General features: G+C 44.6%; 1 protein-coding gene across 1 annotated transcript; it reads right to left on the reverse strand.

The window, feature by feature from the left end:
* Positions 1 to 1,481: 1,481 nt before the first annotated feature.
* Positions 1,482 to 10,142, reverse strand: LOC101166066 (arrestin domain-containing protein 3). The gene is made up of 8 exons (XM_004074467.4): positions 9,557 to 10,142; positions 6,671 to 6,752; positions 5,541 to 5,688; positions 4,936 to 5,038; positions 4,555 to 4,811; positions 3,233 to 3,386; positions 2,987 to 3,138; positions 1,482 to 2,281 (listed from the first exon to the last, which is right to left on the reverse strand). The coding sequence occupies exons 1-8, from the start codon at positions 9,834 to 9,836 to the stop codon at positions 2,213 to 2,215; spliced, it is 1,245 nt and encodes a 414-aa protein (XP_004074515.1). The 5' UTR covers positions 9,837 to 10,142; the 3' UTR covers positions 1,482 to 2,212.
* Positions 10,143 to 14,673: the final 4,531 nt, after the last annotated feature.

A 14,673-nucleotide genomic window follows, 5' to 3' on the forward strand; every position in this document is an offset into this window, starting at 1 on the left:
GTTGCAGCTGTTCTTTAACGGCCTCCACCTGTTGCTCGTTGGCTCTGTCAGCAGTCAGGATAAAAGCTGCAGGTGTCCAGGTGTTCTCTCCCAGACTCTCACATATTTCCATCTGTGTGATGGTCTGACCTGAGTTTCTGTCTCAGAGTCTGTTCACATGATAACTGATACACATTAAAGGTTCTGCAACTTTTAATTTTGTATTTATTTAGATTTATTGGCTCACAGCGAAGCTAAATATAATCTATCAATGAGAAACCATTTTTTTTCTTAGTGAACTGCCTCAGCATCTTTCTGTGATTTAAGGATTTTAACATTATCTTCAGATGCTTGAAGGATTTTTCTTTAATTGAACTTTTATTGTGTTTACGAGTACAAAAATGCAAAATTTAATTCACCTGAGTTTCAGACTTTCAAAAAATGTCATCTGATATCTTCTAAAATAGTCACCCTCGTTGATTGTGTGTCTGGAATCGTTGATTTAGTTTCTGTGAGTAAAAAGGAAACATTAGATGGAAAGTCTTTTAGGTTTTTGGAATATATATTTGTTGTTTTTACTATCCTAAATGCTTTTATTCACTCAATGATATAAAACTTTGAGGCAGAATTTTGGGCAATCAGTGTGGAATGAGTCTAACAACGATTTTTGAGAAAAATATGAACAATCTGTAGCTTATCACTTTTTTTCTCTCTATCATCTGTTTTGTGGTAGAAGCAGGAGAAGCAGCAAAACTGTTAGTCGCGTTTCTGCGCGTGAAAAATAAAGTGCATCCACTGCAGCCAGCTGCTATTTTCAGTCTCAAACATGTCGATGGTTCATTTTAACAATATCGATTCATATCATAATTTGTGATCAATGATATGATTCAAAGTTGATGTTTTGAACTATCCGACATCTTTATCCAAAACGTCAGTGTGACTCAAAAATACCTGGGTGCTGAACAGTGCAGGTGAAGTTTCCTGATTCCTAAATAGTGATTATCGGTTTATCTCAGTGTGAAATGGTTTTATAATAGTGCAGGGCGCTTTGTTGAACTACGTGCCTCAGACTGATGGGTCTCGATGAATTATAAGTCGATTTATTCAATTAGTTGTTGCACTCCTGATGTGGATAAATCTACAGTTTTTTTGCTTGTGATGCTAACTTACAGAATCATTTCCTAAAGTGAGAAACTGTTGCAATGTCATATTTTGATTTGATCTGTAGCTAATCAATAAGTTTGACAGTTTTTAGTGCAATTAGATTATCATCACTTTGCCTTCTCGCCACACACATTATTCTGTTTTTATCAAGCTATGTTTTAAGAAATGTGAACGTTGTTAAGTATGTCGTCTACGAGTCGTTTTGTGTTGTGAGGAACTTTTAAAGATGATTTGATGAGTTTTCCTATCGGTGAGACTGAGACAATGGTACTCTCAAATAAAAGTTCGCATTTTCATCTGTTTACCATCAAATGGAACAGAAACAAACCAAAACGGCATTATTTTATAAAATAAACTTTATTTTATCAAAAGTTGATCCATAACAGTTACATAGAATAATGCACAGAAAAGGAATAAACAGCACAGATTATATGAAAAACTAGTGCAAAAAATCAGTTATTATAAAAATATATTGCACTTTAACTTGAATTTTTAGGTGGAAGAAGTTGTGTTTGAACATTCTGAAGATATTTCTCTGTAAACATTTAGGTAGTTGCTGTGGTTTTTGCGAGCGCACAGCCGCATGACGTGTCTGCAGCGACACGGAGAGCAGGCCATTTGCAGGCGTGTTAGCTTGGTAAAATTGTGCGTTGCGCGTCTGCAGCTGCTCATTCGAACCCACGCACACAAAAACACACAGTCAGCTTTGGCCTGAAGCCATCGGTCGCGGTTCTTCAGAGATGAATCCGCCAAAGCCTTTCTTCCAGCTTTGTGCACGGAAAGACCCCCACCCCCAAAAGTCCTGTGGGGGACAGCGCCACCTTCAGGTCCAAGTCAAACTATCTGAAGATGGCTTTCGTCGGTCCTAATGTGCCATTCAGAGGATGACAACTCCAATGCCCAATGGAGGCGTCTCAGTTCACCGCCACAGTTGTCCGTGAGCTCGGGATTTGGTGGATCCGGCGTCTTCTGGAACCATCAAGTCCCCCGTGTCTCAGCGTGGTCCCGGGTCGGCGAGCGACATTCATTCGTCTGGTCTGTACATGGGTCTACGTGACCCGAGCTCCTCTCAGCGGGATGGACACACGTCGGATCTGCAGACGTCTGCAGCTTCCATGGAGTCGGGGTACGGGTCCACCTGGGGGGGCGGGATTCAGGAAGATTTAGTGCAACCATCAGGCTTTTCTTTAAGCATTAAACTTTAGGGATTTTCTATCCTATGTTGCTACAAGAAGTCATAAAACGTTGATATCACAAATATGCGACGAACCACTTTGGCTCTAAAATGACCAAAATGTCATCAACTACAAAGCAAAAACTTGCATTATAATTTTTTTCATAGCTGGAAATACATTCAGGAGTTAAAAGGTTAAAACTTTGCAGTGTTTTATTTAACGTTGTCTTTAAATTACATTTTTTACCTGCTATGTGTTTTTTTTTTTTTATGTTTTAAATATATTAATTTAATGTATTTTAGAAGTTTTCTTCATTTTTTTGCATTTTTGTAATATATTCACGTTTATTTTTTAAGAAACTTGCTTAGTTTTTTAAAAGTTTACTTTTATTCCAAGTGACTACAGTTTTTGAAGTATTTATCCAACTTTTTCAAGAAGTTATTTTGTTATTAATTAGTACATCTTTATGAAGTGTACTTAATTTTATAGTTTATTCACAGAAACATTGTCTGCTTTACTTGGAGTTACCTTTAATACCAGCAGCTTTGTTTTGTTTTATTAATTGGAAATGTTTTGAAATTATTCTAATGAAATAACCTTTCTGCATTATTTTTGTCAGACCTTTACTGAACGGTGTGCCCCCCCCTGACCTTGTGGTGTATGTGTACCTCAGAGTAGAGTGGTGGGGGCAGATATCTGAACTCTGTGATGTACGTCAGCAGAGTCTGGTCCTCGCCGCCCCCCTCGGGCCTATCACAGCCCTGCAGACAGTCCCGCCTGTGCTCCTCTGATATCGCCAGGTCGCTGTAGCTCGGTGGAGCTGTGATGGGGGGGGGACAGGAACAGCCATCACAGCTCTGCCGTTTTCAGACCCGAAGACACCAAAAAAACGTTGTTTTTTTTCCGGTACGAACCTTCTGGTCTCTCCGGTAACCCCAGCCAGCCAACGGAGCCGCAGTTACTGCTGATGCTGGAGGTTCGGGAGGCGCAGGCGTGGAGGGGGATGGTCCCGATCACCAACGGCAACGACAGGGACAGATTCAACCCCCCAGGAATGTCCACGTACACCTGCGGGTGGGGGGCGTGACACTAAATTAGTGGGGGTCTCTGAGACTGAATCTGATACAAAAGTGAAACTGGCATGGCCCATGGTCGAACCATTGACTGTATCTGAGAACTGGACCGAGTGTCTACCAATCCACGGGGTTCCGTTTGTGCCAAAAATATGTTTTTGCGTCCACAGTCTGTCTTTGGTTCATTGTCTACTGAACGAGTTAATTGAACATTGGACATGTCTATGTACTACTAAGCAATAAAGACACAGACAGCATATTTCTGGCAAAAATGGAGCCCTAGAAAATGCATATTTTGTGTCATAAATGCTTTGTACAAGATAAACTTTTTTCGTCCATGGCCATGATTGACGCCGAGGTTATCTGCAATGTTAACGTGCGTTATTGTGTGGATACATCACTTATAAATATAACAAAAAAGTTTATAAAGTTTTATTTTGAAAGGTACAAAGAAAGCTTTTATTTTGAAATCCAGGCCTGTTTCCTATCTCTCTGGTTTTTTACCTTGACATTGACGCGTCAACAGACTGGAAGTAGAGCTGCTGCGTGCAGACGGAAGGATGTCAGACGTGACAGAGGCGATTACCGGTAGAAATCAGCCTTGACCGTCACGTCACACCTGGTTTACTTCCGGCTCCGACACAATGAAATGAGTTCAGTCGCCATTTTTCCCCAATGAAGATTCCGCCATGTCGGAGCCAGACGTCATCAGGATTGAGCTTGTTGGAAGGCCACGCCCCTACCACTTGAAAGCGAGCTACACAACATCTGTCCAACATTTTGAACATTGGACCTTGAGGCCAGCAGGCTCCACCTACTTTTATTGCGGCATCTGATTGGTCAGTTTCTAAGTGAAATAATTTGAATTACAGAAAAGTTTTGACAAAAGCGGGTTAACAAGATGTTATAAACGTATCTGATCTAGAAGTCACATGAAGTCACAGGTACTTCCTGTTTGGAACGCCAGGGGGAGGGGCCACTCAGTCCAGCTCTTATTTACAGTCAATTGGTCAGATTGAGGGGCCTGTATTACTTTAACAGTAATAAATTTAACCAAATAAGCAAAAGTTTCCCATATTTTCCTCAATAAACATCTAAATAGTAGTTTGTATGCATTTTGTCGTACACAGTTTTGGTCTGTTCCCACAGACCCCTGAACTCACCACGAGGGCATACTCCACTCTGATGATGGGGCAGTCCAGGATGGAGGGCGACACTGGGGGTATCTTCAGCAGTTTGCCCTCCCAACTCTGGCTCTTGCCCTGCTGCAGAGGGTCTCCTCGCAGGTTGGACACGAGCTGCTGAATCTGCTTGCCCTTGCCCTTGGCGAAGAAAGTCTGGGTCTGGTACAGCGCGGCTTTGGGCACCACCACCCGAGACGAGCAGTTCTCCACCTCAGCAAAGATCTGAATGGACTCGCCTGGGAGAGAGGGTAGAAGGAATCAGTCCGTCAGACTGAGGGAGAGACAGGACGTGAGTGAAGCTCTGAGGGCGGAGTCTGAGAGGAGAAGCAGGAGGAACGAGGATGAGATGAGGAGGCTCACCTGGAGTGTAGCCCTTCCTCTCGATTTTGGCACTGAGGGAGATGGGACCCGAGGCGCAGAACCAGCAGCACAGGGTCTTCTCCTTTGTGCCGGCCTGGGGGGCCTGTAGAGGAACACCCGCTCGGTTAGCCGCGTTCTTCAAGACAACACAACTCAAAACGTTTAACCAGTTGAATAAAAATACAATTACAGCTAACCTAAAACTTGGTCTATCTTTAGCAAATGTATCAGCGACTCTCCAGTCACAAAACAACTCCATATCATCAGCCTTCCACCTCCGTGCCTAACAGTTGGTATCTACTTTGCTTTCACATGGCTGAAGGGTTCTAGTTTGTTGACATGAGGCACTTTCTTTAACTTCTTTTTTTTATATATATTCTACCTGAGGTCTGCTCATGTTTTCAGTAGGATTTCCACCAGAAGCTGAAATCTATTCCTGGAAGGATCACGTTTTTCTTGGATCTGAGAAAACTTTTGAGATTTTCAAAGTCCACAAACTGCTAAACTTGTTTTTTGTTTGTTTTGTTTTAAAAAACTGAGAAGAACTGACGATGTGTGAGTTGTTTCACAGCCTTTGGGGTCATTTTTCTCCACTCAGCACCTACCAGCAGCAGCGGCGTGTTGATGTCGATGTGTTCAAACACAATGAACTCTTTCTTGGCTTTGACGGGCATCATCCAGGGTCGGTGCAGCTCGGCTTTCACCCAGTACCGCACGCTGCCGTGCTTCCCCTCGAAGGAAGTGGCCAGAGCCCTGAGGAGAGGGAGATCAGGCATGTGGGTGGTCTGTCGGGTACAGTGCTGCACGCCGTGTCCTCATGCTTTTATTCCAGTTCAACGACCGGCGCGCAACAAAGTGGAGCTTTGTTGAAGGGATGTGGGGGGGGAAAGCTGCCCCGCCGGAATAAGACGCCTGCTGCGAGCTTCGGCGCTGAAGGTGGAGCTCGCTTTAACCACTTCACACATGCTCAGTTGGTTCCGGCTCCCGGCGGTGAGCACAGTTCGTGAGAGTGCAGCGAACAAAACCCTCCTGTGACGTTTGTTTTCTCTGAGAAGAGTCTAAACCTCACTGAGAGGATAATTAACAGATCCGCGTTGAGACTGTCGGCTGCAGTACCACCACGGGACAACAGGTGGCGACATCGCCCTGATTGTTCAAATTTGCCTCTTCCCCCACGATACTCGTATTCTGTGAATATGGACATTTTTTATGTTGCCTGTTGCTCTTGAGCGAATGTTTTTTTTTTAACTTAGTCATTTATTTTAGTAAAAAAAAGTTTAAATATTTAAAAAACCTTTATGTCTGTTTGAAATGTTACCTTCCTCACGCAAAATCATTTGTGTTCATAGCTAAATATTTTAAAAGTCTGTAAATATTTTAACTTCCACACCAGCTCTTTAATTTTATTTTTTGTTAATGATTTTTATTTTAGGAAAACGTAACCCTTTAACAGCAAACATCTCACGCTCTATAAACTAGCGTAACACTTTGACCGTTTAAGCATTTTGTTTTATTCCAAGGGATTCCGATGCAGAACTTTGAGTCTATGCTACGCTTTCTTCAGTAAAGTCAGATTAGAATAAATACTTTACTGCTGTGAAGTGTCACATACATCAACGTAGGGCTACTTTCCTTTTTGGTCTTTTGGAATACCGGTCGAGTGTTTGAGTCAAAGGTCAAGGTTGAATGTGGGCGGGAGAACTGCCGCACACATCAGAAAGGAGGTGGGACTCACATCTGCGGCAGGTTGAAGCTGAAGGCAAACTCGTGCAGGCCCGTGTGCAGAACCGTCGCGCCTTCTTCTGGAGTGTCCTCATCTGAAACACAAAGCAGACTCCGTCAGAGACCCGCAGACACTTCAGGCTCCCTCTCAGCACAGCGTTTGTCAGACGTTCAGAAGCTGTGAGCCTCCAAGACGTTCGGCTTTCGTCCGGAAAATCAGACTGAAGGGAGACGGCTGCAGCCTTAAACGTCCCAAGATTGAAGGACAAGACTTCTAAAATAACAGTCATCAGAACCTAACTAAACAAAATCCACAAGAAAAAACAAAAACAAGATAAAACCGCCCAAGGAAAAAAAAACGTGTTTCCAAAAGGTCCTGAAAAGAAGGTCAGCGTGCTGACAGACAAGGAAGGAATGCTCTGGAAAACAGAGCATTTCAAAATAAAAGGCCGCAAACCCAAACACCAAACCAGGACTGTGACAAAATCAGAAAATTAAACGGCAAAAAGTCCGTCTGGAAAACCAAAGAGTTTATAAAACAGCTGACTGTTGAGGACGGACCTGATAGAAGAACAGAGAACTTCTTCTCTACAGTAGAACAACCAATAAGAAGCTGGAGATGATCAGTGTGTTTCAACGCTTGGTAAAAACATTCATCATGTTTTTTTTCTTTTGTTCTTCAGCATATTTTAAAAAAAATCTTCTGGATTTTCTTTTTAGTCTTTTCGTATTGTTTGGTTTCACTTTGAATTTCTTTGTTTCTTTTGTCAAACATTGAATTTTCAGTTGAAATGTTTTGGTCAGAGATTAGCAAAAGCATCGGTAGAACACCGGAACCCTGATAACAGGTTCTGTGAGAGTACAAGTAGAAAAGAGCATTGGCTAGAGCCCAGAGAAGACGGTTCCTGAGCAGGGAGAGAATCCCAAAGCATTGGTACAACATCAGAACCCCCATTAAAAAAGGTTTTTCAATGGGGAAAAGAAGAAAGAATTAGCCAGAACCCTAAAAAAAAGGTTCTATTACATGGAAAATAATAAAGTGTCAGCATGACACCTGAAACCTGATTAAAAAATACAACACTGGAACCCTGATCAAAGGTTCTTTGACAATAAAAAAAGACAAACGAATTAGCCAGAACCCTGAAAAGACGGTTCCTGAACAGTGAGAGAAAACAAAAGCAAAGAAAAACTAAATTAGAACACCTGAACCCTGATAACAAAAAGGTTCTTTAATAAGTGTCAGTCAACAAACCAGCTCCCTGTATGAAAGGCAGCATTGATAAGGGGGGGGGGGGACTTTACCCAGGATGAAGAGGATCTGTGTTAAAGAAGCCAAATCTTCATCTTCATCACTGAAATGGAAAAAACTTCTGTTTTTTCTGAATTCACACTTTATTTCACTGAAAAATGTCTGCTATGCTTTGTATGTTAGGGATGTGAGTGACACGCGGTCACGTCCCCCTTACAGTGTGTGCGCACGTGCGTGAGTAGCAGCTGGGGGCTCGCGCGCGGCGGGAGCTGCTTCCTCGTTTGTCTGTTGTTGTTTTCCCACAGTTTGCCTCCTATTCTTCTCCTCCATTCTGCCACCTCACCCTGCTCTGTGTTCAAAGTGCGCAACGTGAGCACTATTACGAGCGCCGTCCACGCACGTGGGCCTGTGTTGGTGTGTTTGCGCGCGCGCGCGAGCCCAGTCAGTCACCGGCCGCGCGGCTGCAGCAGGAGCAGACCGGTATGAACCAGACTGAGCGGCTTCCTCCTGCTGGAAACTCCGGCGATGCGTCACGGCTCCGCCGCTGATTGGACGCCGGCGTGGCAAGAAACGCAGACAGCGCGTCGATTGGCTGGGCCGGAAGACCCCGCCCCCTCCCGAGCACGACCATGTGGTGCGTGTGGCCTGAGAAGGTGGGGGTTGAGGCTGGAGGAAGGGTGTTGTTACTCAGACGTGAACTTTCAGGTGGACCCGCTGCTCTCACGTCAACCAGAACCGAGACAAAAGAATTCTAGAAGAAGCCCGACCCAGATCCGAACCCGCAGACAGAATAACCCCATCAGAGTCCCGAAGTCAGCTTTCTGGATGCTTCATCTTGATCTGATGTTCCTGAGGAATGTTCTGCTTTTCCGCTTCGTTTGCGGTTTTCTGCTGCTTAAGCAAAGCAGACAGATGTGGCCTCAGGCGGAGTGCCCTTGAGCCAAGCACTAACACTTACTGACAGCTGCAGAACCCGATGTCTGATTGACAGTTTAAAAACCAATCAAAATGTCGGGAGAGACAAAATAGATGATCTAGGAGAGATGGAGCGCAGCACAAACACGTCTGCAGGTGAGGCTCAGGTGAGCGTGGCCGCGTGCGTGGACGCTCCCCTGCTCCACAGGAGCCGACGCACATTTCCAGACGCAGAAACCTTTTACGTCACTTTGCTCAAACGTTTCAGGTGAAAAACATCCTTTCTGTCGCACCTTATTGGTGACGTTATTGCGTTTTATGAAGTTCCAAAGAGGTCAGGCGGGTTGTTTTCGCGCAGAAAAATAGGTCTCCGGCGCGCGGAAGCTTAAGGCAGCAGCTGAGGCATTATCACACACGCACGCGCCCCCCTCCTCCTCCTCCTCCTGTCTCTGAACAGGTTTGAACCGCCTCTAACAAAGGGAGTTGCCTCCGCGCGGATGTTCTCTCCATCAGTTTTAGGGGGGGAAATGTGGCACAAACAGAAGGAAAATGAACATTCGCAGACTTTCCGCAGACTTTGCGCTTCTATGATGTCAGTACGCCGCGCGGGACGGCGGTGACTGGCAGGGCGCGCGGGCATCAGCTGTTGCATCAGTACCAGCTGATGCCCCCGTGCGCTTCCAAAGTTTGTTTGACAGGCTTTGACCTCGCGCGCGCGCGCGCGCTATCTCGTACCTCTGTCCTCTCCGATCAGGGTGTCGTAGTGCCGCAGGTATTCCACCTCCTCCGTGTAGTTCTGCGTGTACGCCGTGTTCGCTCCCGCGTTCCGGGACTCCGTCCACCGGACTTTGGCAACTCCTCGCGCGGTTATGTTGAGTCTCTGCACGCGCACGTCCCCGGTGACCTCCACCACCACCCTGCCGGACACCAGGTCCCCCCCGGAGAACACCGGCAGGTTGTTCTCGTTCAGGCTGTCAAAGTAAACCGCCAGGGTCCGGACTTTGCAGAGAACCATGGCGCAGGAAGGATGGAGAGAAGAACCGACGGAGGGGAAGCGAGTGCGGCGCCCAGCAGAGCCGGGTCTGCGCGCGTCACTGGCTCATCTGGCTGCTCTCTCCCGGGCTCCTGCCTCCGCTCTCCTCCTCTGCTGCGCTGGCTGCTCCTCCCGCTCTGCGCTCCGGCTTGGCGCTCCTGCTCTGCGCTCTGCTCTGCGTCTCTGCTTGCCTCCGCCCGCAGCCGCCGCGCTTTAAAGCCTCTGTGAGCCACTGAGCATGTGCGCGCCGGAGCGCAGGCTCAGCCTCCAACAGTCATCCTGAAGATGTGTCTCCACTCGCCCCTCGGTCTTATGAAAGGATGGTTTGACAGAAAACAGGGTTGGAGGATTTTCCCCTCGTGTTCTTTAGAGGAACCAACAGCAACGTCATAAAAAAGCAGGTCCATTCAGCTTCCTCCCAAACTTTAAGGAAACTCAACTTTGTTCAAACTGTTCAAACTAAGATTTCCACCGGAGTGTCAGGAGCCTTGGATGTCAGAACTTCAACCTTCAACCCCACATTTAATATCTTCCAACCATTTTATTTGAGCTTGAAACCCTATGAGCAAAGAGCAGGAAATAAAAACACATAGGTTTGTTTTACAATTGATGAATCTTTTTGTTAGTTTGTCAGTGTTAGAACTCTGAGGAACATTCTAACTGAGCTCCTCGTCTTCGTCCCTTCAACTCTGTTGAGAATAGTTAGAAACACAATAGTTAGAAACTCCCTTTTATTTTTTATTATTACATTAATGGTTCAAATTTAATTCACTAAGCACGTATTTTCATCTCAAAATTATATTACATTTGAAGAAAGCACAACCAAGACTATTGTCTCATAGCATTCCTCATCCTCGCTTTTTCCTTTTTGTGTGTACTGGTGTTTGTGCTCTGGTAAATGTCTGCGAGAACAACACTGATTGACGCTTCCATTAGTTTATGTACACACATAGACTCACAGACTTTCAGCAGACTCCTGGTCACTCAAAACACTTCCTGAAGAGCAGCTTTGGGGCTAATTTAGCTTTATGTGTTTGACAAAAAATGATCTTTTTCCCCCCTAAAAACTGTCCACCGTAGAGAAGCAGAAACCAACAAAAACCCCATCTCTGCAAGAAACAAACTGCATCCACTGCTGCCATTATACCATTTTAACAGTGTCATTCTTTGAACCCCCCCTGAATCCCTTTGAGAGTCATGTTGCTGGAGCCTATTCCAGCTACTGTTGGACAAACACAACCACACACTTTAGGGTGATGTGAAGCATGTTTTACACTGCGGTAAGAAAACTGAAACTGCACGAGGCGAACACGCAAACTGCACACAGCTGGAATCCAGGTGGGATTCAAACCAGGGCCTTCTCACTGTGAAGAACACGTGCTAACCACTACACCACAGTGCAGCCCACTTTTTGATGTTATTCTATGATTTTAAAAACAAAACCAACGTGTGACTTTGTGAACTCTGATGCCCTAACTTGCCCTGCAGCGCCGTGTTCTCCTTGCAGACCGACTCACACTGCTGCAGGTCCAACCCTCCCAGCGTCTCGTCTAAAAACCCAAACAGACTCATGAAAAGCCCCAGTGAGTCGAATCTGCTGCGTCAGGGTTGAGCGCGGGCGGTTCCCGGCCCCGTGCACCACAGGATGAGATGTGGCTCGGAAAAGGAAAAGGGGGAAATGACTCCATTTCTGGCTGAAGGTCGAGATTAGACGAAGCAGTCGAGGCTTCGGGACGTTTGCTCTGAAACAAACGGGAAACTCTGACACGGCAGCCTCTTCATCTGCCTTAGCAGACCTTCAGCTCCGGAGGACGTGGATGACCCTGTTAATGTGTTTCTGCTGCTTTCAGAAAACTTCTCCGTAACACTTGTGCTATCCTATGACCCCCACCCCCCCTTACATTGACATGTTCTCCCTACCAGGACATAGGTGGATAAAGATGAAGAGGATTTCATGTAATCCAAAAGCTTGATTATTTTTTTAAAGTTAAACTTTGTTTGTCTGCTCCCCTCAGTGCTGATGTGATTCCCATTCTGGGCTCAAAGTGTGGATATAGGAGATCCAGATCTGGACCGGTTTGACATGTTCGTATTGATCAGCTTTTCCTTCTCTTGGAGCCCCACAGGGTTCCGCGCTAGGACCCATTTTATTTTCTTGTTTGACGCTTCTGTTCACCTCCTTCTGTAAGACATACAGTAAAACCGTCTTCAGTTTGATTTAAACATTGGTGTTAGTGGTTAGCACTCTCGCCTGGTCCTGGTTCAAATCCCAGCTGTCCAGGGTGTACCCTGCCTTCACCCAATAGTTGCCAGGTTAGGGCAGCCCATGACCCCGACAGGAATGAAGCAGGTTAAGAAGATGGATGGATGGATGGAAAAAAATCATTTAAAAATCCCTTTATACCTTAGAGTTCTTCACATTACATTATTTTTTTTAAATCCAGAGATTGGCTTTATGTGGATTTTATTGCCCATTTTAAGGTTATTCAAAGTAATTTTCCACGTGTTTGGTGGTATCTGGGTTTTCTTAAAATATCCAAATTAAAAAACGTGTCAGTTCTCATCTAAACTCCACATTTGTGGATCAGCCAGAGGGCGGCAGAAGACGTGGAAACCATTTTTTTGTGTTTTATGTCTGCCCTTTTAACATTATCTTAATTAAAGGGTCTATATCGTGCTTTTCTTAACCCTTGTGCTATCCTAGGCACTTTAACATTGGGAGTTGGGTCATCTAGACCCACTAGACAGTGCACTGAACCCTTTCTCTTCAATGATTTGTGATCTTCACTGGTGTCCATGGATTACATGAAATCTTTCGACCTTTGTCATGGTAGGGAGAACACGTCAATGGTCATCTTGACCCCATTGGATAGAACAAGGGATACGCCTTTCAGAATAAACTATATCCATATTTAAACCTTCAGCACACTAGAGAACCATTTTTTAAATATAAAAAATGAGTTATTTTCACAGCTCATTTTCCTACCCAGAACTTAGACGACTCGATCTCTGAGGCTCCGCCTTTATCTCCTTGTGGGTCCCGCCCATTTCATGACGTCATCCTAGAGTCGGCCTTGGCAGCGTGTCTGCGTTTCTCCCATGAAAACAAACAACATCCGAACTTTTGCAAAGATGAGTGTTCATATTGTGCATAGAAAAGGAAAATGTTTAGCCGATTTCTGGCAGTGCAAACTCTTCTTGGAAGGGGCTGTTCCTCACTTTGTGACGTCACAATGTGAGAACCCACTCGTTTTGTGGATTGGGATTGGCTGGTACTCAGAGAGGAGGTTTTTAGAGCAAATGCATGAATGGATCAAAATACTACTTTGGGGTTGTTTTTGTGACGAATGAACACCATAAACTGCTTTAAAAGTTTGATTTAGCATGGTTTAGGCCCTTTAATTGATTCTATATTTTTACCCTTTTTCAAGGTAGTTTTAATTTAATGGATTTCATTCAGTTTTATATTTGTTTCTATGATGTAAATGACATTTTTTTCTTTGTCTTTTAACATTCTATCTGTAGTTTTTCTAGTGTCTTTGGTCCGAGGTCTTCGGTTCTGGTAGTCCAGTTTCTGATGCTGTGATTACAGGTTTACCCGCCGAGACTTTAACCTGGTTCTCTGGAAAACTGTTGAAAAATTGCTTCACTTTCTTGTTTTTAACATCCTAAACACTTGGAGCAACAACTAATCCAGTAAAACATCCTTTTCTTTTTCAATATTTTGTTACACATTCTTGTTCTTTGTCCTTCTGCTGTCACACCAAACGCCTCAGTCCTCCTTCTCTCCATCCATGAATCTCCCCTTTCCTGGTCGCTCCAACCTCGGCATCCCTTAACCAACATCATGACTGTTCCTCCTCTGAAACCACCTGCATGTGCTTCCCTGAATTGATCTACCATGATCTGTTCCTCTGATGGACTCCGTCCTGGTCCCTCCCAAAGAGAACCTCAGCATCTTCCTCTCTGCTTCCTCCAGCTCTGCCTCCTGTCTCTAAACCGACAGCATGGCTGCTCTAGGCACAGTCTTCTGCACCTTTCCTTTCATTCTTTGGTCACACCGTCCTGCACGTGTCGCCATCACGCAGTTTTAAATGAACGAGTCAGATTAAGGATCTGCTTTGTGTTGCCCTTCTCCAGCAGCTCACACCGGTCTGGAAGAGGTTTGAGCTAAAACCATTGCAGATGACCAGAACCGTGTTCTGACTCTGAAGTCTGAATTTCTGAGGAACACTTTGGACTCTAAAAAGGCCTGAATTCTCTGGTTCTAACTTCAGATAAAACAAATGTGGCGAAGGATGCCCCTGCTGGTCAATGCTAGGAAACGCACCACGATGGCAGGAAGCGTCTCTCACATAAACACAGGTCAGCATGAATATTCATTCCAGTGTGAACACAAAATATGTGCCTGGATCTGAGTTGAGCCATTTTTAACACAATAACATCATGGAACTGATAACTGGTCTGGGTTTTTACATTCTAGGAAATGTGATGTGATGGTGGAGCTTTTTCAGATGAAGCACAAAACTGCTACACACTGAACCTAAACATCATTGTAGAATCTAAAAAAAGAAAGTTAGAATCAGTGAAACTGATTTTTTAACATTGAACAGCCTAACTTGCTTTTTTTAGCTCGTATTCCTTTGATAACCACATCTACTATCACGTTATCAAAGGAAAATACGTTTTCTTCTAAGATTTTAGATGTTGCTATCACAAAATAACACTTTTCTTTACATTGTGAGGATACGAAGAACATACTTTTTTTATTTTTCTACTGTTTGTCAGTGAAAATGTCGAACCCCAATGTGTGCCTGAT

This window comes from Oryzias latipes, chromosome 12, assembly GCF_002234675.1.
Source record: "Oryzias latipes chromosome 12, ASM223467v1".
NCBI classification, from domain to species: Eukaryota; Metazoa; Chordata; class Actinopteri; order Beloniformes; family Adrianichthyidae; genus Oryzias; species Oryzias latipes.

Coding starts and splice junctions, on each gene's coding strand:
- LOC101166066 (XM_004074467.4), bottom strand. CDS start 9,836: ATGGTTCTCTGCAAAGTCCGGACCCTGGCGGTTTACTTTGACAGCCTG. Junction 6,753..9,556: donor CCTGATCGGAGAGGACAGAG/GTACGAGATAGC, acceptor TTTGTGTTTCAG/ATGAGGACACTCCAGAAGAA. Junction 3,387..4,554: donor GAGTGGAGTATGCCCTCGTG/GTGAGTTCAGGG, acceptor CCCCACCCGCAG/GTGTACGTGGACATTCCTGG.